At 56.4% G+C, this 22,954-nt stretch overlaps 1 protein-coding gene across 1 annotated transcript in view; it reads left to right on the top strand.

Annotated features, from left to right (window-relative positions):
- The window catches only part of INPP5A (inositol polyphosphate-5-phosphatase A), a 216,540-nt gene that overhangs the window by 161,695 nt on the left and 31,891 nt on the right, over positions 1-22,954 (top strand). The window contains exon 9 of the mRNA XM_043987081.1: positions 10,804-10,888. Coding sequence (XP_043843016.1) covers positions 10,804-10,888 — 85 coding nt within the window. The remainder of the gene's footprint in view (positions 1-10,803; positions 10,889-22,954) is intronic.

Genomic DNA, 22,954 nt, shown 5'->3' with positions numbered 1-22,954 from the left:
ACTCTCTCCTCCTCTCTCTTCTCTCCTCTCTCTTCTCTCCTCTCTCTTCTCTCCTCTCTCCTCTCGCTCTCTCTCCCCATCTCTTTCTTCTCTAAGTTGAATCCCTCCAGAGAATCCCTTCCTGAGAACATAACCTTATGTCATGTTTTCTACAGATAAGCATATGCTTCTATAGACTTTAATATTTTATGCATGTTATATGCATCTTTTACAGCCACATATATTATACACATGTGTGTGTGTGTATGCGTTGTTGTTGTTGTCCTTCTTCCTTGAAGAGGATCAAAATGACACCCTTATGTCAGGGTCAAGGTTCGGTGTGTCCAGCCATGGCCTATCAGACCCTCTGAGCTCAGCAGGCTTTAGCGCAGGTCAGGTACGAATAGGAATAGCCTTTTGAATGTTTGAAGTGGATTCTCCCATTTCCTTTGAGCTGCTGCAGTTCTGCTTCACTCACAGAGCACAGCACCTTCTTTGATGCGGGCCACTGTCCTGGGCAGTTCTGTGCCAGGGTCTCCTGTGTCATGCAATCATTCCAAAGTTCTTCAGAGATCCCTTGAGAGTGTCCTTGTAGGGGCGCTAGGTGGTGCAGTGGAAAAGGCACCGACCCTGGATTCAGGAGACCTGAGTTCAAATCCGCCCTCAGACACTTGACACAAGCTGTGTGACCCTGGGCAAGTCACTTAACCTCATTGCCCCACCAAAAGGAAAGGAAGGAAGGAAGGAAGGGAAGGAAGGAAGGAAGGAAGGAAGGAAGGAAGGCAGAAGGAAGGAAGAAAGAAAGAAAGAAAGAAAGAGAAAGAAGAAAGAAAGAAAGAAAGAAAGAAAGAAAGAAGGGAAAGAAAGAAGAAGGAATGAAAGAAAGAAGGAAAGAAAGAAAGAAGAAAGAAAGAAAGAAGGAAAGAAAGAAAGAAAGAGAAAGAAGGAAAGAAAGAAAGAAAGAAAGAAAGAAGAACGAAAGAAAGAAGAGAAAGAAGGGAAAGAAAGAAGGAAAGAAGGAAAGAAGGAAAGAAGGAAAGAAGGAAAGAAGGAAGAAGGAAAGAAAGAAAGAAAGAAAGAAAGAAAGAAGAAAGAAAAGAAAGAAAGAAAGAAGGAAAGGAAGGAAGGAAAGAAGGAAGGAAGGAAGGAAGGAAGGAAGGAAGGAAGGAAAGAAAGAAAGAAAGAAAGAAAGAAAGAAAGAAAGAAAGAAAGAAAGAAAGAAAGAAAGAAGGAAAGAAGGAAAGAAGGAAAGAAAGAAGGAAGGAAAGAAAGAAGGAAGGAAAGAAAGAAGGAAAGAAAGAAAGAAAGAAAGAAAGAAAGAAAGAAAGAAAGAAAGAAAGAAAGAAAGAAAGAAGGAAAGAAGGAAAGAAGGAAAGAAAGAAAGAAGGAAAGAAGGAAAGAAGGAAAGAAGGAAAGAAGGAAAGAAAGAAGGAAAGAAGGAAAGAAGGAAAGAAGGAAGGAAAGAAAGAAGGAAAGAAGGAAAGAAAGAAAGAAAGAAAGAAAGAAAGAAAGAAAGAAAGAAAGAAAGAAAGAAAGAAAGAAAGAAAGAAAGGAGAGTGTCCTTCTACTACTTCTTCTGACCTCCATGGGAGTGCCTGCCCTATGTGAGTTCTCTGTAAAACAGTCTATTAGGCGAGCATCCATTTGGCATTCCAACAACACTGCCGGCCCGGCAGAGTTTGAATGCTCGGCACATTAAGCAAAAGAACCTCAGTGTCTGGTACCTTGTCCCGCCGGCTGATCTTCAGAATTCTGCTAAGACAGTTCCCGTGGAAGTGATTCCGTTTCCTGGTGTGACGCCGGTGGACTGTCCAAGGGTCCCAGGTACACAGCGGTGAGGTCAGCACGGCAGCTCTGTAGGCCTTCAGTTCGGTAGCACCTCTTCTCCCACACTTTCTTTCAGAGCCACCCAAACACTGAGCTAGCTCTGACCAGGGGTGTGTAAGCATCATCTTCTACGTGGACATCCCTTAACAATAGAGTGCCAGGGTAAGTGAACACTTATCCACAGCATTCTGTAATTCTCCATTTGCTGTGACTGATGGTTCCACGGATGACAGGGTGGTGCCAGCTGGTGGAGCACCTGTGTTTTCTTGCTGTTGATTGTCAGACCCAAATTCACACAAGCAGTGGAAGATTGATCCACACTTCGTGGCATCTCAGCTTCAGAGGTTGCCTTGAGTGCATGATCATCAGTGAAAAGAATCCCTCACCAGCTTTCCTTCTGCTTTAGTCTTGGCTTGTGGCCTTTTCAAGTTAAATACTTTCCCATCCGTGTAGCTAACCCTGATGACATTTCTGTCTTTGTTGAAAGTGTCTGACAGCATCGCTGCAAACAAGCTAACAAGCATGGGAGCAAGTGCACGGCCCTGCTTCACTCCAGTGGTGACTGGGAAAGCGGGAGAGCATTGCCCATCATCCAAAACCCGTGCAAGAGAGAGAGAGAGACACAGAGAGACACAGAGAGACAGAGAGAGAGACAGAGAGAGAGAGAGAAAGAGACCCCTCTCCTTCCCCCAAGTGAAGTGTGCTGAGGGTGGAGAGGCAAGTCCAGGGGATGGGTGGTCATGGGACTAGGCCTCCCCCAGCCTCAAAGATTCATCCAGACTGGGCTTCATAAGATCTAGGGTTCTCTCTCACATTAGACTTTGGGTTAACACAGGCCAAAAGATCAAATCTGAAACATGCCCCAGAGAAAGGATGTTCATGACGCCGGTGGAAGTGCGGGGACTGTGGCTTGGTTCGCAAGGGAGAGTTTGCCTTGTTTTTGTTTGGTTCAGGGTTTGGGCACAAAAACAGTGCCTGGCTAAAGCTCGGGTGGAGCAGAAAGGACAAGGTAAGCATTTCTGGAGTGCCTCTGGTGTGCTGGGCATAATTGGGAGACATCTCCATCCCAACTCCCTGGGGTCCCGGGAGGTCAGTTAGGTCTGTCGATGTGTGGGCAGCCGGCTCTGAACGCCGACCTGCTTCACTGTCAGTGGCCCAGTCTCTGGGTGGGATGCCCTGGGAGGTGGGGAAGGATCTGTGGCCCAGCCTGTGCTCTCCCCAGGATGTCAGCCCTTGGCGCAGGCTTGCCACTGTCAGGCGTTCATCAGGTACATCTGCCGGGAGTGCGCACTATTGATTGGAAATGCTCCCCTCACGCTGATTACTCTAGCACACAAATGGAGACAAATTGGCCCAGTGTCTTGGAGATGCATTACATTGATCTCAGAGTAATGACGTTTCAGCCACCATGCTTCCCCGGCTGCCCAGCTTCCCCACGAGGTCCTGCTCGAGAAGGGCCTATAGTGGAAGCCGCTTGCCACACCCTGTCCCCAGTTTTCAGTTCAGAACATAACCCTTCTAGGTACACAACAGAAAGTGACTGAAATGTGGCTCAAATTTCAGATCCTTGTTAACAGTGTCCATCGGTCAAGAAGGGTCTGTTGTGAGCCACGCACAGATCCTGCCCTGGATGTTCTGGCTGTGGCTGCTGTAAAACGGGCAGTGGGTAGTCTGGGGTGGGAGTGATCGCATGGAATGAGACATGAGGAGACCCAAGAAAGGGCCTGCCAGCCGACCTCTACATGGGGCCCGCATGTGGGCACAGCTGGCCTGGCCTCGCCAGAGAGCATGGAGAGCCCATGGCCTGTCATTTTCTTCTTGTCCTAGACAAAGGCCCCTGAGGGCCTCTCCCTGGGAGCACAAGTGGCTCCCATATGATGGGCAGAGTCTTCCTTTCCGAAGGCCTCCCAGGATGGCAGTGACTGACGCCCGGCGCCTATTCCATTAGGCGTCCCGTCAGCTCCAGGCCTGTCAAGAGCGAGGCAGAGTTTCCGAAGCCTAAAGAATGGGTTTCCATAGCCCTTCTCGGGTATTAGACATAAGATATTGATGCGTTCCTTCTGGAGCGTGAATGCTCCTGACAAGGGAATTAATTTGACCAAACACAGCGTTCTGCCCCCCCCCCCCGCCCCGCACCGTATTGGAATTAAAAATGACCGTCCCCAATGAGCGAGGCAAGCCTTTCTGACAACTATTTTCATCTCGCTGCTCGACCTTTGGAGGTTGTTGGGGGTTATTAATTGCCACTGGTTATTCTGGGGGAGAGAGCAGGGGCAGAAATATGGTGACGTTTAGCCTCTTAATGACGGGATTACAGCGTTTGAGACACGCCAGTGAAAGCATTACATTAGGTCATTTCAGGCACACTTAGCCTGTCACCAGGGAAGCTTTCCTGGGAACTGATAATGCTTTCTGGTCTCCAGCAGCCTGGAACCTCCCCAGAAGCCCAGCCCTGGAGCGAGACCATGGGGGCGGGGGCCGGGAACCCAAAAGCACATGTTGCTGCCCAGAGGTTGTTCAGTATCAGGCAGGCGTTTGACGTCGCTCCCTCATGGGGTCAGTGGTCAGAAGCCTAGAGTCCCCCGCTCCCAAACCGGGTCCTTTATTTGCCTGCATGGGGGCAGGTGTCCCAGCATCGCGGTGCCCTCCCTGCCATCCCATCAGCCGCCCTCTCAGTGCTTGGCCAAGCTGCTATTTTCTGTATATGTGGAGGCACATTGGCAGCTTAGGGGCCCGGGGACCTCTCTCTCCCCCTCTGCTGCTTGGCAGAGGCCTTGTTGCTGAAGCCCCTCTCCCCGCAGTAACCCCTTGGTAACCTTCTCTTCGCCGGCCGGGAGATGCGGTCCCCATGTTGCAAACAGTGGGGCTTCCCAGTGGCCTGGCCTGGGTGGGGGGAGCGCACGCCCTCCATTGTCTCAGCCCCAGCATTGCTTTCTGAACACTTCACTGACCACAGGAAATGCTGGGAGTTTCTCCCTCATGCACTATCGCTCTAGGGACCAAGTGTATCAGAAGCTCTCTGAAACTGGCCCCGGGACAGCAGAGACTCAGTGTGCCCAGAAGCTTCCTGTGCCTGGGCTGGCCAGGCTTTGGCCCTCGCCCATTCCCTGGATGGGTCCCCTTGGAGGCAGTACTGGGGGGCTGGGGAGGTGGCTGGACATCCACAGCTTCCCAAATGCCCCATCCCGGGCCCAGTCAAGCTGAGGGAGAGGCTGGACAAGCCCCTAGTGCCCAGCTGGCCCGGCACTGGGGCCCAGCTGCCTCCCCAGCAGCTCAGCCCCTGCCTACCCTCGTCTTCCTCTGTGGCCGAGGGCCATCTCCATTGAGCAGCCTGACAGAGCTGGGGCTGGGTTTGGTTTTGTTGTGTCTTTCAAGGGTAAAAAAGCCTTTTCAGGAGGGTTGAGTTGGGCTGAATTGGCCCGGGAAGCGTGTTTATAGACTGAATGCGGAACTTTGTCTTTGTGCGGGGATGTTGGGGACGGTGTCGCCGGTGGCCTGAATGAGCTGGGATGCCGCAGCTAATGCGGTGTCCTGCTGGGGGCCAGACCTCCCAGCGCTCGCCATTCAGCACCAGCTCCCGCCCGCTCCTTCGCCCAGCCCCTCAGTGCTCTCGGCTCCTTTATAAAGAGCAAGTCACCGTTCACTAGCGCAGGCTTTAGGAAATCATCGTGTAAACAGACGGTTACCTTCTGACCCGCTGCCCCATTCTCGGCCCGGGACAAAACTGCTGGCGACTGCATCAGGCATGGCCATTAGTGGGATAATGCGGCTGATCCCCGCTGCCAAGCGCCAGCAGCCAGGCTCCCCCTGACCCGCACGGCATGCATGAGGGATGCACCTGTGCGTGTGCTAGCCACTGGTCTGCTGTCTTTGGGGCCTCCCCTTCCCATTCTCAGTCTGTGTCTTTCTCTGGCCGTCTGGCTCTGTCTTGGCCATGGCTCCAGAGGAGGCCAAGCTCCTTGGAGGACCTGTCAAAGCAAGTGGCCTGATTCAGCATGGGGCCACACAATGAGAGGAGAGAGTAATCGTGGTCACTGCCCGGCGTGAGAAGACCAGACACCCAACCCCCAGGGAGAAGCAGCCTGGCCAAGAAGGGCTCTAAAGGTCCTTCTTGGTCCTAGAGGTCACCAAAGGAGGTAGCCTGGACAGCAGGGTGCTGGGGGGAGCTGCGGGTGTGGAGCATCACATACACTGTCAGACTTGGCTGGTGTAACTGTGAATCTTGCAGAATTGCTTTCCCCCCTTTCTTCCCTTCTTTTGTGCATTTGGTGCAAGAGATAGTAGAGGGATATGAGTGAGGATGAAGGTGATAGAAAGACAAAATGTTTCCATCTTTTCTTCCCTAAAGCACCAGTTAAACATGAAAGGAGCCCTATGCTAGGAGGCGCTCCTTCTCCGACTGCCTGGCAGTGTGTGGCCACATGGAGGCTGGCCCTCTGGGGAGCACACCCGCCTGGAGAGGAGGGCAAGGCACTTCATGATCTTTGGGAATGGGCTTTGAAGCTGTCCCTGGAGTCTATACTGTACCGGACGCACTGTCCCTGGTCGGGGCAGCCCCAGAGTAGGTGCTGCCTGTGCTTGTGGGCTGCTGGAGCTGGAGCTGGATTTCTGAAGGCAGGCCCAGGCCCTGGGCCCTGTACAGAGGATGTGGGCATGGGGCACCACCTGTGACCCCAAACCCAAGCAGGCACGGGGAGCCTTGCAAGAGGATTCATACAAACTCCAGTAGCCGAGAGCAAGGGCCGTGGCTTGGGTGGATTCTGCAACTCTCCAGCCCCAAGAAAGGACTCAGAAGCAGGGGGGCCTTTGTTGGGGCATGCCAGTCGGGGCTTCCAAGTGGCTCAGTCCTCTGTCGCCAGGCCTCAGCTCAGCCCTGAAGGACCCAGGAGGATGGGTCTGAGCCCAGCTGGGACTTTCCCATAGAGAAGTTTCCTTGCCTGTTACCCTGGGCTATGGGGTTGTAGAGGAAGTTGGGCATCCAATGGGGTCATCTGAGAGATGCTGGCAATGGGGAGGGTCAGCGTGTGCTCACCAGATGACATTGTTATCCCCTCTCCCCCAAAGAATGTCAGCCCTGGAGGGCAGGGCTGTCTGGACCTAGAAAGTATTGAATACGTTTGTCCTGTGTATCCTCTGTCTATCCAGGGGCCGTTCTGTCCTGTCTGCCTTTCTACCATCAGTGCCTCAATATGGCCTATAGCTATCAAATAGCCCTAGTCTGTGCCCTTGGAGCAGAGCCTGGCACATTTCAGTGTATTTCTGGCTCACGGGGTTCCTCATGACAAGGGTGGTGGGGCATGGGCTGGGCACATGGCATCAAGGCCCAGAGGTGCCCAGTGAGTGGCCAGGGCTCCCACAGTCCTTGGTTTTGGCCCAGCTGGGCTTCCGACCCTGGTCTCCTGTTTCTAGATGACCCCATTTTAAGGCCCCCCCCAGAGACAGTTCCCTCCTCCTGCCGTTTTCAGCACTAGCGAAGCCTGCTGGCCTAGGCCACCGATGCCTTCATTGGGGTGGCCATCTGGGGTAGAAGGGCCCCTTCAGCAGGCGCTGGAGGTCTGTGGGCCTCAAGATGGCTGGGCTTGGCAGCTCTGGTGCTGGGCTGCCTCTGCGTGCTCCTCTCTGCAGCTTCTCCCCAGAGCCACACTGCGGTGTAGGCAGCCTGAGTGGGCTGGCACCCACAGGACAGCAGAGCCTGCTCCTGGAGCGGGCCTGTCCTTCCTCCCCTCTTATGTTAGTTCCTTCCTAGAGGGTGCAGAGGGCCCGAAGGGAAGGCACCTGGAGGCTGGGCGTGGGCCCTCATCCTTCCCATGGGCAGTCAAGCAGCGTCCATGAAGCACGCCCGACACTCTGCCAGATCAGGGCCCCACCTCCTGGCCTCTCTCCTTCCCATCATTCAGATCAATCACCATCAGGGATAACTTGATTCATGGCCCAGTCCAAGAGCAGTGCTAATGACAGCAAAGAGCTGCAGCTCATAATGAAAGTGAAGGGGGCGGGGAGCCCTGATCAGTTACAAAGAGAAGCTGCTCTGCTGCTGGGGGGACCTCTGCCTCAGGGCTGGGGTGGGGGGAAGCTGGGCCCCCCAGGAGCACCCCTGCCTCAGAGGGAGCACCCCTGCCTCTGCACCCCCCCAGGAGCACCTCCGCCTCAGAGGGAGCACCCCTGCCTCTGCGCCCCCCCAGGAGCACCTCTGCCTCAGGGCTGCTGGGAGGTAAGGGGGCTGGGCCTTGGAGAGTCTGTGCCACACATTGGATGGAGGCAGAGGAAGGGGCTCTTTCACTAATCGTTGGTGACTGATAGAGTCTGTGGGGTGAGGGAAAGTGAGGAGCTGAGGATAATAGGTTTCAAATCTGGGAGACCAGAAGTTGGGGGTCACCATAAGTAACCTGAACTGCTTCAAACATAATGGCTTTTCATCCTCTGCCCTGCCTTCTGTCTGGAGGAGCAAACCCTAGATTTGTGCCTTCCACACCACTGAGGCTAACATCCAGCTACTCCCAATGGGGAAAGGCCCAGGGGGGTGGGGTGGGGGGTTAGGGCATTCCAAGGCCTGGCTTGGCAGGGGATGAGCAGACAGTGTGCAGGGAGGGGGAACACTGGAGGGGAGATGGTGTTAGGACAGAGCAGCAGCGATGGCCTGGGAGAGGCCTGGGGAGCAGTGGGGTGATGGAGGGGTGCCGGGTAGGACCACTCACATCCTAAGATGGAAAATGGAGGCTTGGGAGATCTAGCAACTTGCCTCGGTAGGATTCTAGCCTACATCCCCATGACACTCTCTGCTACCTGCCTCCCTACTTCCAGGTGAGGAAACGGATGAGCAGAGTGTCCCATGGGAGCGCAGTGACAGCTCCTGGTCTTGATAGCGGGCCCTCTGAGTCCACGCTTGGTGTCCTTGGCCAGGGGCGCACTGTACAGCCCCCCTACCCGGCCCTTCCCACTTCAGTGGCCCTGACATGCCTCATGCAGAAGAGCAGCGACATTGCCCAACAACGTGCCTCCCTTTGGCAACAGTGAAGGAGAGAAGTGAGCCGTGGAGTCATGGGTCCCAGCTTCAAAGCCCCCTGTGCTGGGGCTTCATAGGCCCAGCATCTGCCCCTCGTGGAGTTCAGGGGGAGGGGCAGACCCCAGTGCCCCTTCTCAGAGCCTCCAAGAGAGGACTGAGGGAGCTGGGGTAAAGCCCTTCATAAGAGAAGCAGAGTAGTTTTGGAAAGGCCAGGACCTTTATCACCCCACTCTCACCCCCGGGAGCCAAAACTTCCCCTTGGGGGCCAACCAGCTTCCGAGGCCAGTTACAGCCTTTGCTGAATGGGTGGGGGGCTTCTGTCCAGACTGGAGAAGGTGGCAGCTGTGGTCTGGCAGCCAGACCACAGAAGGGGTTGTGGGGAGCACAGCTGCCCCCCTTCAGGATGCCCTACTCAGGATCTCCTCCCCCCACCCCAGCCTTCTCTAAATTAGAATCTCACCCTCCTAGAAATGCTTCCATTTCCAGGCTCACTTTTCTGTTCAGGTAGTTGGCCTGTTCTCCTTTGTGTTAACAGGAAGTTGCTGGGCATCTGTGCCCCCTGATGAGAGCTGGACAAACCAACGGGGGGGCGCCAGCCAGAACTGCCCTTGGTAGGACACCTCACCCCCATGGCTGCCCCCACGGCATGCCCCACTGGTCGTCCATGTTAGAGGAAGACCACCATCTGTAACCCTCCGTTCGGGGAGGACAATGAGAGCTTGTCTCAGAATCTCCCTGTTGATGTCATGCCAGGGTTCTCATTTCTCGTCTCCTCATCTTGAAAACCATTTTGGTTGTTAATCCATTGTGCTCACACTTTGTTCCCAAGCCCTCTTGACCCTGTGTGCCCACCAGGGTCTGTGCGAAGGGAGGGAAGAACCGGCTGCTGCTGAAGGCAGGAGCATCCCTCCTTCGTCGTGTGGGGCAGGTGGGCCGTCCAAGAATCTTGCTGCAGCAACTCCTTCCAAAGCTCAGCAAGGTGTGAGAAAACACTTCTCAGTAGAGACCCTTGGGCCACAGCGGGGAATCCCCTGGTTTAGAGGGGGATCCCTGAGCTCAGAGAGCCTCCCTCATCCCTCTGAGGATAGGCCACATGAGATGGGACCCACAGTCGTGACCGTGGCCGTTCCCCTGGGGAACTCCAAAGTGGGTGGGCCAACCCCGAGGTCTGGCTAAGGGTCAGGGAAGGCTCAGGTCCATCGCCGCAGGCTCGGCTCCAAAGGGTGGACAGCCACAGTGAATGCAGCGTTCCAACGTGCTGTCCACCCTGATGGATTTTTGTTTTTCCTGAAAAAGAGTGATCAGCTTCCTGCTGGAGAACTGGCTCCAGGCTGTCACTGTCAGGCCTCTCCTGAGTGTAAATGGATCAGTGGAATCAGCCCTGGGAAATGGATTGTTGTGGCTGAAAAGCTGTCCCTTGGGTAGGGCCACAGCTCGGCAGCTGTGAATGTCCAGGTGGGAACAATCCGTATAGAGTTCCTGGTGTTTTCAGCTTCCCTCCCCTCTGGGTTGGGCCTCTTTGGCCCCAGAGCCAGGGCCAAAGGTGGCAGGAGGCCGCAGGGCAGGTGAACCAGGCCAGCTCCTGTGCCAGGGCCTCGTGGGTAATGTACAGGGGCCCCCTCGGGGGGGTTCTAGGGTCCTCACTCCTGATGTGATCCCAGCTTCTGACCTTGGGTCTGGCTGCGTTCTCCCAGAGAGCATTCCACCCACCGTGGCTGTGCCTGGTCACGCCCGCCTCCCTTGCCTCCCTCAGAGGTCGGGTCACATACCACCTTCTAGGGAAAGCCTTTCCCGAGCCCTCCCCACTTTTGTGGCCCTCTCGCCTGGCCTCTCTCCCGACCCAGCTCTGGCTGCTCGGGCGAGGACAAGGGCCACTTGGTTTGGGGAGCGGTCGGCATATAGCAGGCACCTCTTAAGTGCTGGACGCTGCTCGATTGCCACAGGAGGTAGGGCTCAGCACGAGTAAAGCGGTGTTTGTCTTCCCTTTCTTTCAGAATCATCGACCAGAGGTTTGAGAAGGCGTCATACTTCGTCTTCGGAGACTTCAACTTTCGGCTAGACTCCCGCTCAGTGGTGGAGGTGGGCTTGGCCTTGTCCGTGTTGGCAGGGGCATGGGCTGTGTGGGCGGGCATGCTCAAAAGGAGCTGCAGGAGTCCCTGGGCTGGGGGAGAGCACACAGGGCGGGGGGGGGGGGCACCTCCCCGGGTTCCTGCTGGGCGTTTGGGGCAGCAGGCTTGGGGGTGTGGGCCAGAGGCTTTCCTGAGCGTGGGGAATCTTTGTGGTCCCCCCCATGGGCACATTCTGCTGGGGGAGGGGCCTTGGTGGGCGTTCCTGAGCCCCCAGAAAGCACAACAGGAAAGGGGTCTTGTGTTTAGAAATGGAAAGAACCAAGTTGTTGGCTTTGAAGCCCACTGCTTCCTCGTGTGCCTAGGGTGGGGGGGGGACACAGAGACAGAGACTACCAAGGCTCCGGGGTGTTCATCCTCTGCAGCCGGGTGGGTTTCAGCCTCCCCTCACCCAACGTTGGGGCCTCCCATCACTCCCAGAAGTGGTCAGGCACCTTCTCTGGTGCTGATCAGTCTTCTCCTATCCCAGCTCCAAGACCAAGGTCTGGAAGTGGCTTGGAGATGGGCTTTTCCCCTGCGTGCCTCCCTTTGCTCTGCCTGGAAGGGGACCCATCAGAGGGAAGCCGGGGAGGGTGTCCCCCGAAAAGTGAAAAGAAGGGCTATGCGCGTCCGCCTGTGTCAAACTGATTGACACAAGCTCCTGGGAGCTTTGGGGAGCTCTTTAGACAGGCTTTTCAAATGCTCCCTATGCTGAGTCCAGCCAAAAATTCTGTCCCATCGGGAGTCCTTCCCTCCACCCGCCTCACTCCTCTCCTCTCCTGCCCCCTGGAGGCCCCGAAGCACTGGGAAGCCCACCCAGCCTCCTGTGGGTGCGCTCTCCCCAGAGGTCTGATCACCCTCATCCTGGCCTGGCTGCCGGCTCCGCGGTGGCTGGTCCACATGCATGATGAGAACCCAAGTGTCTCCCCGAGTCTGTGGGCCTTCCATGGTCTCAGGGCGGGGGCTGACTAGCCTCTGGAAACAGCGCCACTGTGGACCGTCAGTCAGGATGTCCCCTGTGGCCAGCCAGCTTGAATGAAAAGGAGACTTTACCTGTTAAAGGGTCATAGTTCACAGACAGAAATGAAGACCAGGTCAGGGAACGTGGAGCTTTTCTTCATCCAGTTGTGACACGCGAGTCCCACATGTGAGTCAGGCTGCAGCTGTGGCCACGAGTGTGTCCTCCCACATGTGCTGCTCCAAGAATACTGGTAAATGCAGAGGCATTTTATATTTGTGTGGTAAAAGTGGCCTGCAACCTCAAACTGGTGAGGCTTGACCCCCATGAAAGGTAATCTAAAGAAGAACTAGAGAACCCCAAGAAATAGCGAGAACTGTAAATCCCTCATCCCCGGGCGTTCTGGTGACACCATCAACTCTCCAGGCAGGCCTGGAGCAGGCTAAGCTGAGTCATTGACTGACTCAGGAAGAGTTATGGTGGGCCCTCCCAAGCCGTCTCGAGAGGCAGGGCCCCGCTGAAGCTGCCTGCCCACAGGGGCTGCCTTGGCGCCTCCCCAGCACGTCCAGCGGGACGTATCGCCTTTCTACCCTCAGATCCACCTTGGAATCGGCCCTTCATGCTGGTAGAGAAGCTCGGAGGGGGTCATAAGAGACAGCCCAAAGGGGTCCTACATGGTCAAGTTCCAGAGACTGAGGATGAGAAAAAGCTAGGGTGGGCTCCTTCCGAGGGAGGGACCAAGGGAAGTGGGGCTGGCCAAGGTGCTGGGACCCTTCCCCACCGCCACACTCTGGCAGGCTCGGGGGGGGGTTCATTTAACCCTTGGCCTGCCGATATTGTCCTCTTCAGAAAAGTTGCTATTTCTATCATAATAGCAGAAAATTGAGGGTCAGAGTCATGATTTGGGGGAAGAGTTTCCATGAGTGCATCTCCAATGGAGCAGGAAGGAGGGGGAGCCAGGACTAAAACCTCACAGCCCGACTATTCACAGAAGTGAGTGGGGAAGACTGTCCCCACACTTCCTCTCTATCCCTGCCCCGCCCCCAGCACCCAGTCCTGTGAGCCAGGGTGGAACCCTCCTCTTCCCCAGGGAAACACTGGTCTCCCAGCTGTATTTTTCTGACAGTGAACAGCCTCAGAGTTGTCCAAGAACCCCCATGTGGGGTGGGTCTTCCAGAGGGCCCCCCCAGTTCTTCCAGGCCTCTAAGGAACTCATGTTTGTGCGAGCTTCACCAAGAAATCCCGAAGCACCTCGAGTCACGGCTAGCCTGGGGCAGAAGAATTGGGCCCCCACTCAGCCCACTCATGTTTCTTCTTGAGCCTCCTGTAGGGCGATGGTCTCTTCATCCACGCTGCCCATCAGCTAAGCCAGAGGCCAGGGTCCTGGAGTGACTTCCTAACATCTTCCCAGGATCATTAACTGAGGGCTCCAAGACTCTAACCTGTTCTAATTGCTGAAGTCCCACAGGGAACCACCGAGGTGGGGACTCAAAGCCAGCTTGTCTGACCCCAGACCCACGAGCCCTGTAGTTCCACCCTCCCACCTCGTCTGGCACTTCCTGCATTATCTTCTAGTCCATCTAGTCGCAGGAAACAGAGACAAAGTTTCATTGCATTTGTCTGATTTTCCCTTTTTTATTCTCTTTTTCACTTACCAAAATCACTGGGCTTGTGTGGAAAGCCTTCCCGAGTCAGCAACAAACACTCCCAGGCTGGCCATGCCCTTTGCCAGCACAGAAAAGAGGCGGGAGACGTCCCAAAAGGAGGCCGGCGTCCCTATGGACAGAGCCATGACGCGTCTGTGCCCAGTGACATTGGGAAGTCAGATGGCAACACTCCAGGCTTAATTGACAATAAAAGCCATAATCAGCATCATGCATTTATAGAGTTCCTTCCTCTGCTCAGGTCAATAAATAGAGATAAATTCATTAGCATTCCATATATTAAACATTTTTATGTGAGCCTTAATCTAAAGTTGTATCGATTGCTCCGGGAGGAAATTCTCCCTCAGCGATGTCGGAGAAATCCAAGTGGGATCAATAAAGCAGCACCACCAGGCTCCATGAGGCCAGAGCCTCGCACGCATGCCCTGGGAGAAGCGGGTGGACACCTGGGCTGTGACAAGCGGGAACCCGATGCAGCGGTGTCAGGAGCCCTCGGACTGGACGGGAGGGACCCCCAGGGCAGCCTGGGCGGACTCCGTGATGCGCTTTTGGCTGGACATTCTCTACCTGTAAAGGACAAGAAGCAGGTGGAGAATCGATGCGGCTTCTTTCTTCTAACAGAGAACCCCCAAGCGTTCTGAGCACAACAGCAGGCCACTTCACATGCATGCTTTGGGGGCCAATGGAGACCTGGAGTGCCGAGCACAGAACTCCAACTTTGTCTTCCCTTCCTGCCTGGCCTCCCCGAAGGCCAGCCTCATTCTTACTCCGACCAGAGGGGATGATGACTGACTCTTCCCAGGGAGCATCCTGTGGGGTCTCATTGTACCCCATCCCACCATGCCACACTGGGCCACACACGTGCCAGGATGATCTCACTCAGGAGAGCGCCCGCTGCGCCCCCGCTCACCAAGAGTGGTGCTGGCGCTTTCCCAAGAGGGGAAGAAAAATCAATCGTCCATAACTGTATTGTTTGCTCAAGAAACATATAAATGTGTCGGCGAGGCGCGCCTTGATTGGGGGTCGTTTGTTATCCCGGTCTGCTGACACGGTGAGCAGCTCCGAGAGCAAACCATTTAATTGTATATTATTTGCGCACAATTTGTCCTTGAAGGAAGCAAATATGCTTCTGAGAGAGCCTGAGATCTGCCGTCAGACCCGCTCTCTTCCCAAAGAAGAGTGCGCCACCCCTGCCCGGGGAACCAGGACTGGATTAAGGTCCCACTGCTCATCAGGCACTGTGCCAGGAAGTGAACACATTTGACCTCGTTTGCTCCTCCCATCGACCCTGGGAGGTTGGTACCATTTTATGGCTGAAGTAACTGAGGCAGGCAAGGCGAAGGAGCTCACCGCCTATGCTAGGGGAGCGCTCCGCCCCGACCTGGACCCATCTGCTTCCTCTCACCCTTGCCCCATCTCTCCTTCCTCTGTCTCTCAGCTATTTCTGGAGCCAGGGTTTGGATGTAAGAACCTGGGCATGTGGTTGGCAGGACCTGCGGGTTCTCCAGGCTTGGGGCCAGCCCTGAACGGACAGTCTCCTAGGCTGGAAGATCCCTGCAGAGCCCTGAGCCCTTCCCCTCCCTTCTGCAGTCATTCAAGCTCGAGCCACGAGATGGGGCATGACAAGACCAAGGTCTCTCGGCTCGTTGTTGAGCCCTGGCTGGCCGGAAGCCTCCCTGGGTTCTGCCTCGTGAGCTCCCCGCTGTCTTTGGATATTTCTGTGTCCGTCTTACAGCATTGCGCAAGGACAAGGCTATCTGCGCCCCCCGCTTCGGAGGGGCTTCCATCGTCCATGCGGTGATATCTCGCTGCAAGAGATATCGTTGCCGGGCAGGGCCTCTCTGTAGGGCCACTAGGCCCACTCGGGCAAGTGGAGGCGTCTCTGGAGTGTAGCAGAAAAGCCATTTGGTCATTGATCCTGGGATTGTACTTTATACTGGGCTGCTGAGAAGGTCAAAGGCTTTCGGTCATGGGAGCCCTGACCGCACCCAGACCGGAGCTAGGGGTACGGCAGCAGTGCAGAAGCTCTGGGGACCTGGGCAGTTGCAGACTTTGGTGGGCTGGATGGGACAGGCCCATCCGTGCTGTCACTGTCACCGTTTTACTGATCATGAAACTGAAGCAGGTGGGGGTCAAGTGACTTGCCTCTGAGGATGAATTTGAACTCAGGTCTTCCTGATGCCAGGCCAGCGCTCTGTGCGTTGTGGTGATCGGGTAAGAGCTGGTTAGTGGGTCTTCTTAGGCCTTCTGACAGTGCAGCTGGAGGTGTCATAGCAGCTAGCCATTCCCTCCATCCCCTCCCTCTGAACCAGGGGGCTGGATGTCCCTGTGGACACCTTCCCAGGTGCCCTTCCCACACTGGCAGAAAGACAGACCAGGAGAAGGACAAAGGAAGGGGTGGACCAGCCCTCCAAGGGCCCCTGAGCATCAGACCTGATTAACCAGGGAAAAGAAAGGAAATGGGCTTCCCCACCTTGGTCAGCTATTCTTGGACTGCACAGAGCTGGGAGGCCCCCAAGGCCACCCCTCCTTCACTTCTCCAGGAGCAAAAGGGTGGGGCCACCCCTGGTGGCTCAGCCTTGACCCCGGGGAGGTGAGCAGACACAGCTCCCGGCTGAGAGCCCGGGCCGGCTGAGCCCCTCCTTCCTACGTGGCAGAGAACGGGCCGTGGTGGTGGGCACGGCCTGCTGGCTCAGCAGTTATTTCCTAGAGTTTTCACTGACCGAAGAGCAATAGTGAGAATGCTTGACTTACTTCCTGGCAATATGATTGTTCACTTCGGGGCAACGATGGTCACAGCTGACCAAGACTGCACAGAGGAGTACCAAGAGGGCCGGGTTCAAATGTGCTACATGTGACCTTTGCAGAGGCAAGGAGATGGAGACTGGGTGCAGAGAACAGGCTGGTTTGGCTGAACCAGAGGGTTCAAGACGGGGCATAGGGTCACCTGAGGCTCCAAAGGGCCAGTGGGGGGCCAGCGAGGTGGCGCCGTGGAAGAGCACCAGCCCTGGATTCAGGAGGACCAGAGTTCAGGTCTGGCCCTCAGACACTTGACATTACTAGCCTGTGTGACCCTGGGCAAGTCCCTTGGCCTCATTGCCCTGCAAAACACAACACGCAAAGGGCCAGTGTGCACGGGTTTCTAGGAGCCATTTGTAGCTGCCTGCGCAGGAAGGGCAGGGTCAGATCTACAGGTGTGGGAGACTTTCTTTCAGTCCCACGGGGGCTGGTCTGAAGAGGGGGAAAAAGCTTGACCCAGGCTTCCTGGTCAGGGAGCCTTACAGATGCCCAGGGCTTGAACCAAGGTATGGGGCTCTGTGAGTAGAAAGAAGGGCTCGGAATAAATGTATTGGAATGGAAGGTAGAAAAGGTCACGTGTGTGGGAAGCTGAGATCTGGGGAGAGACACGGGATGGCGGGGTACAGAAATGGCAAATAGGGGAAGGGCTGAGGGTCCTAGGAGCGAAGAGAAGGCACCTCCCTTTGCTTCCCTTTTAGATCGAGTGGAGTTAAGGACGCTCCTGGGAAATCCAGGAGATCTCCAATAGACTGCGGTGGTGAGCAGGGGAGCCCAGTGGCAGTGTGTTTGAGCTAAGGTTCATTTGCTTGGAAATGGTTGGCCTAAAGCCTAAGGGAGCTGATGAGATCACCAAGGGAGCCCAAGGAGAAGGGCGTGCCCCCCTCCCCCGTGAGGAAGGGCTTAGGAGAGGGCGTGGCCCCCCCAGGGTGGAAGGGCTAAGGAGAGGCATGCCCCCTCCCACAGTGAGGGGCTGCGCTCTGCAGAGGGACTCTTCCCAATGTTGCCAGGGTACAGGGCGCTCCCCGTGGGCTGTCCCCAGGCTCACAGATGGCTTCCCCAGGGGTGCTGGGGATAAGTTACAGTCACTGAGGGGAACTGGGAGATAAGAGGTGGCGATGCATTGGAAGCCTGGCCCTCCCTGTGAGTCCTGTCCTCCAGGGTGGGGTGGGGTGAAGGGCCAGTGCGTTTGTAGCCCGAGGGCAGCAGGAGACTTTAATCACTGCTACGGCGCAGCTGCACTGGCACACCTCAGTCCTTCCCCTTCCCCTGCACCCTCAGCTGCTCTGCTGACATCCCTGCGGCTGCCCAGGCTCCCCTGGCAAGATTCATTGGAGGTTAATTTAAATCCATCTTCAAAACAACCGAGGGGCCAATAGCGCCGTGCCCTCATTGCAATCGGTCAATAAAGGATGCGATTGTTTCCTGTGGCTGCTCCATCCGGGAGCCACCGCCTGAATGGCTCGTCCTGGGGTGGGAGGGTCTCAGAGCCACGGATGGTGAGCCCCGGCCCCCCGGACTTGGCGATGTTTATAAATCCAAGGGGCTTGCGTCCCTCCGGGAATTAGCAGCTTCTCTTATTTCAGATGCAAATGGAACAGAAAAGATGATACTTTGATCAAATTTGGCCCAGCTCGGGCCATAATTAAAACATACACAAATTAAATGCAATTATCTGGTGCTCCCTAATAGGTCCGCCCGTCACTGCACCAATTAATGCTGCGGGCAACCTATGAGCTCTGAGCCGCACTCAGCGGCGATTGTTCCCGGGGGGTGCTGGTGGCCTTGGCAGCTGGGAGGCTCAGCTGGGCCTCAGTGACAAAGAGTGACGGCCGTACCAGCGGCTCCCGTCACCGCGTGGCCCAAGCCCGGACGAGCTGGGGCCACACCTGCCATCCATCACCTAGCTGACAGCCCAGCGAGTGAGTGTGATGAGCGTGATGGGCGCCTCACCCAGCCGGGAGCCCTTTGCTTGTTTGCTTTCAATTTAAAAACTAGTGGCCCAAGAGTGACAGGCAGGCGTGGAGCCCCAGATGGGCGGGCTGGGGTCCCTGTTCAGAAGCGCCTAGCGAGATGCCGGGCAGGGCTGGGAGGGACATCCTTGAGAGAAGACTTGGACCCTGGCCTCATGCAACTCAGGGGTGGGAAGAGCAGAATCTCCTCCCCTCTCCTCCCCTCCCCTCTCCTCTCCTCTCTCCATCTCTGTCTCTCTCTGTCTCTCTCTGTCTCTGTCTCTCTCTCTCTCTCTGTCTCTCTCTCTCTCGCGCTCTCGCTCTCTCTGTCTCTCTCTCACTCTGTCTCTGTCTCTTTCTCTTTCTCTCACTCTCCCTGTCTCTCTCCATCTCTCTGTCTCTCTCTCTCACTCTCTCTCTGTCTCTCTTTTTCTCTCTGTCTCTCTCTCGCTCTCTCTCTGTCTCTCTCTCGCTCTCTCTCTGTCTCTCTCTCGCTCTCTCTGTCTCTGTCTCTCTCGCTCTCTCTTTCTGTCTCTCTCTCACTCTCTCTCTGTCTCTTTCTCTTTCTCTCACTCTCCCTGTCTCTTTCTCCGTCTCTCTATCTCTCTCTCGCTCTCTCTGTCTCTTTCTCTTTCTCTCTCTCGCTCTCTCTGTCTCTCTCTCGCTCTCTGTCTCTCTCTCTCTGTCTCTCGCTCTCTCTGTCTCTGTCTCTGTCTCTCTCGCGCTCTCTCTTTTTCTCTCTCTCACTCTCTCTGTCTCTCTGTCTCTCTCTCTCTCTCTCTCTCGCTCTCTGTCTCTGTCTCTCGCTCTCTGTCTCTCTCTCTGTCACAAGCACATATGCCCTGGGTACATGACAAATATTTCCACAAGACAAGGGTCGGTGGTAGCTTCAGCCAGGCCCGGGGAAGGGCAGCAATCGCCGTTTGGGGCAATTGGCAAGCACGGCAGGACTGCCTCAGCCAGAAAAGAACAGGAAGAGCATCCAGACCTCCAGAAAATAAAGATGGCAGGGGAGGGGGGGGGTGACATGGAGTGAGTGAGTAGGGAAGGGGCGGAGGGGGAGGTGCCGCTTGTGGAGGCCTTGAATGCCAGACTAAGGAATTTGCTGTTAGGAGACAGGAGGGAGCAGGGGAGGCACTAGCAGAGAACTGGAGGCTTCTCAGTCCTGGTCCTGGCACCAAGAACAGGTTGGAGGCCAGCCCATCAAGGTGTCAGGAGAGATCGTTGTGCTTGTGAACTCCCCCTGCCCCAGCTGGGCCTCTGGTCAGGCCGCGGGGAGGCCGGGGGTGGAGGGGCCTGGTGGGCTCCAGGCAGGGTCTTTCACCCCTGGGGCTGGAGCAGCAGGCCCCGGGGAGGGTTCAGTCCTGGCCTCCATGGGCGGCTCACAGCAGAATGCCGCCAATAGGGGTGGGGGGTGCAGCCTTGCAGAGGAGGCCCCCCTACAGCTGCCCTTCCCTCTCCAGGGACCCCAGCCCTGCACGATTGCGCCTCACCCTGAGATCGGGTCCAGAACGTGGCCCAGCATGGATCCCACTCTGGAGACCCTCTCCCTTGCAAAGAAGGACTCTGGTGGGCTCTGGCTCCAAGCCCAACTCGGAGAACCCAGGGTGCTTCATTGAGGGCCCCCCGCAGGTCTGCGATGCAGACCCAGAGGACTGTGGGGGATAGGAAGCACTCAGGCCCCCTGGGACCGTCCCGAAGGGCTGGGGTGAAGGAGGAGGAGAGCCAGGAAAGGCAGGCTTTGTGATCAGGATTGGTTTTCTTAGGGGCTGGCATACAAGGCCCAGAGCTCTGCTGCAATTCACTGAACAGAATGCCCAGGAGGCCACGCAGTGCCCACGGGAGAGAGCTGGCCCTGCAGCCTGGGAGATCTGGGAGAACTTCTCTGAGACGCATTCTCCTGTCTTGGCACAAGGGCGCCGGCTAAGTCATGGGTGCTTAGTGGACAGAAAGAGTTCATGTGGGCAGAAGCCATCCATCAGGACTCTGCAGGGCCACCCTAGAAGCAGACCCAGGACCGTGAGGATGCTGGGCAGGGGTACCTGCTCATTCAAAGGCATCTCTCGGCGGATGCCGAGCTTGGTGCACTGGAGCCCCCCGCTTTTGGATCTCATGCCTCACTGGGGGTCTCCCTGCCCCCTGCCCCCTGCCTTGAGGAGAGGGGCGGAGTCCCTAGGCAGCCTGGGCTTCTCCTTGGGCACCTCTGAGGCCCCCAGAGAGGAAAAAGGTCGCAGACAGGGACAGTGAGAAGCACTGAGCTCTGCTGATGCATGAGCTAACCTATAACAGCTGTGGCCAAAGGGCTCTCCAGCAGCCCAGGCCCCCTTGGTGCCCCCCTTGAGGCCTTGCCCTTGGGTCCCTGTGGGGCTGCTGGTCACGGGCTGGCAGATGCCCGCGGGGCAGAGTGGGTCACAGACGCTGGTGCCCGCTCCTGAGGCTGCTGCTCCCTGCCCAGTGTCTTGTGGAGGAGATCGGGGGTCTTCATCACATGTTGTTTTTCGGACCCACAGTTAACAATCCAAAGGCGAGAAGGCAGATTTGTTACAGATACTGACATAAACATCTCCTCATAATAGCGTCTTTTCATTGACTGCGCCCGCGTCCGTCCCTGCAGCCTCAGCACACAAGAGGCCCTTTGTGGGCCAGGATAATGGCTGCACAGTGATGTCAGCCCCTCAGGAGCCCCTGCAGTCTGGGGTCGCTCTTCTCAGTTAGGGCTAGGGGCCCTCCCGTCCCAGGAAGGAGGAATGGACCCACACGGCCCTGGACGGGCATGAGATGCCCTTGAGGGATTTGTCATAAAGGCTGCATTTGGTTCCCCTTTACTGGCCAGGGGAAAGTGGCTGACCACCCTCAGGGCTCAGCAGAGGCTCCCACTGGATGTGTGTGTGTGTGGGGGGGGGAATGGATGAGCCTTTTTGGAAATGCCTCTTTGTTCATCCAGCAATCCCCAGATTGCTCTCCTTAATGGCCTTCCTCATGCTCCGTGATTCCTTGGTGGGAGTGGGCACCCCTCTACTTCCTCATGAGCTGCTGAGGCAAAGACATCAATCACGGGAGCAGGCCACTGGGGGATGAGCTGCACTTGGGCCTCCAGGGACGTGGATGGGAGGCCTCTGCAGGGTGGGCAAACCTTGGACAAGTCTGTCACCTTTGTCTGGAAGTGGTGCCACCTTCTGGCCAGTCCGGTGGCATTTTCCAAGCATAGTTGCCCCATTTGCCGGCTCAGCATCCTTTTCCTCACCTCTCTCCCTTGTCTCCCCCATCCCCGGTCAGTTCCCACATCAGATTGCACCTCCTTCCCCAAGTCTCTCACATTTGGCCCCTTGTCTCCACTCTCTCCAGTGCAGGTCCTCAATGCCTCCTGCCCGGACTCTTGCAAAAGTCTCCTCATTGGAGGGGCAGCTAGGTGGCGCAGTGGATAGAGACCGGCCCTGGAGTCAGGAGGACCTGAGTTCAAATCCAGCCTCATACACTTGACACTTACTAGCTGTGTGACCCTGGGCAAGTCACTTAACCCCAACTGCCTCACCAAAAAAAAAGTCTCCTCATTGGTCTTCCTGCCTCAATCTCTCCCAAGTCCCATCAGCCAATGAGGTCATGTCATCAGAGCCCTCTCCTCAGTAATCTTCCCGCTCGTGTTAAGGGGCCTCACCCCCCTCAGTGCCCTCCCTCAGAGCTGGCCCCCATGGCCCCAGACCCCCTAGGTCTGGCTTGTCTTCCCTCCTGTATCCGCTCCTGGCAGGCAAGGGCCCACTGACACTCTCTTTATCCCCTTTACCCCACCTGGGAGGGGCAGGACACAGAGGCAGATCAAGGCAACCAGCACCTGCTTCTGGACATGGAGACCTCCTGGAGGGCTGCCCAGGAGAGCCCTCGCGGTATTGTCCACACATGAGGCGGCTGCCCAGTGGGCCCTCTTGGAGAAAAGGGACAAGGGCCTGGCTCCCTTCCATCCCCAGGGCCTCATTGGGCCCTCCTGTCCTCATCAGTGCCCAGGGGCATGGAGATCCCAGACCGCATGGCCTGGCGCCCTCTGCCAGTGCAGAGACTCCCAGTTCAGTGACCATTCAGGAAGCACCCAGTGTGGCTCTCCCTGGTCCCACGGCCCTGCCTCCTCAGGTGCTCAGAGCACCAGGTGGAGGACCCAGGCCAGGGCTCATGGGGAAGCCGGGCTTTGAAGGGAGAGAGAGATTCTAAGGCAAAGGTGAGAGGCCCGTGCTCTAACCACTGAGCCACCACAGGATTCACTTGACTGGCAGAGTTTGGTGTTGGCCTTCTGGTCCTTCTGGAGCCTTAGATGGCCCCATTTGTGGGGGTGGGAGGTTCTGTTGTTGCCATGAAATGGGCCTTTTTAATCCCTTGAGGAGTGAGCCCCTTCCCAGCTCCATCCCTGTCAGTCGCCTGAGGGCAGGGCCTGTTAGCCCAGCAGAAGCAGCCAGGGCTGGGTCCCTTTCCTTACTGTAGCGTGCCCTGGGGGGCTCAGCTGGGGGGGTAGGGGGGCACTGGGATGCAGTGGCCTGTGTTCTTGGAGCCTGAGATTTGAAGAACCTGCAGTTTGGGGCAGGGGGAGCAGGGGGACACGAGGTACCCTGAAACCCACCAGTACTTTAGCAAAAAGGAAGAGGAGGTGGAAAGACTGTCTGGACCTTGCCTGTGGGGGGAGCGCA

Source organism: Dromiciops gliroides, chromosome 2 (assembly GCF_019393635.1).
Source record: "Dromiciops gliroides isolate mDroGli1 chromosome 2, mDroGli1.pri, whole genome shotgun sequence".
NCBI classification, from domain to species: domain Eukaryota; kingdom Metazoa; phylum Chordata; class Mammalia; order Microbiotheria; family Microbiotheriidae; genus Dromiciops; species Dromiciops gliroides.
Note: the sequence above shows the minus strand (reverse complement) of the source record. Positions and strands in the feature narration are given on the sequence as shown.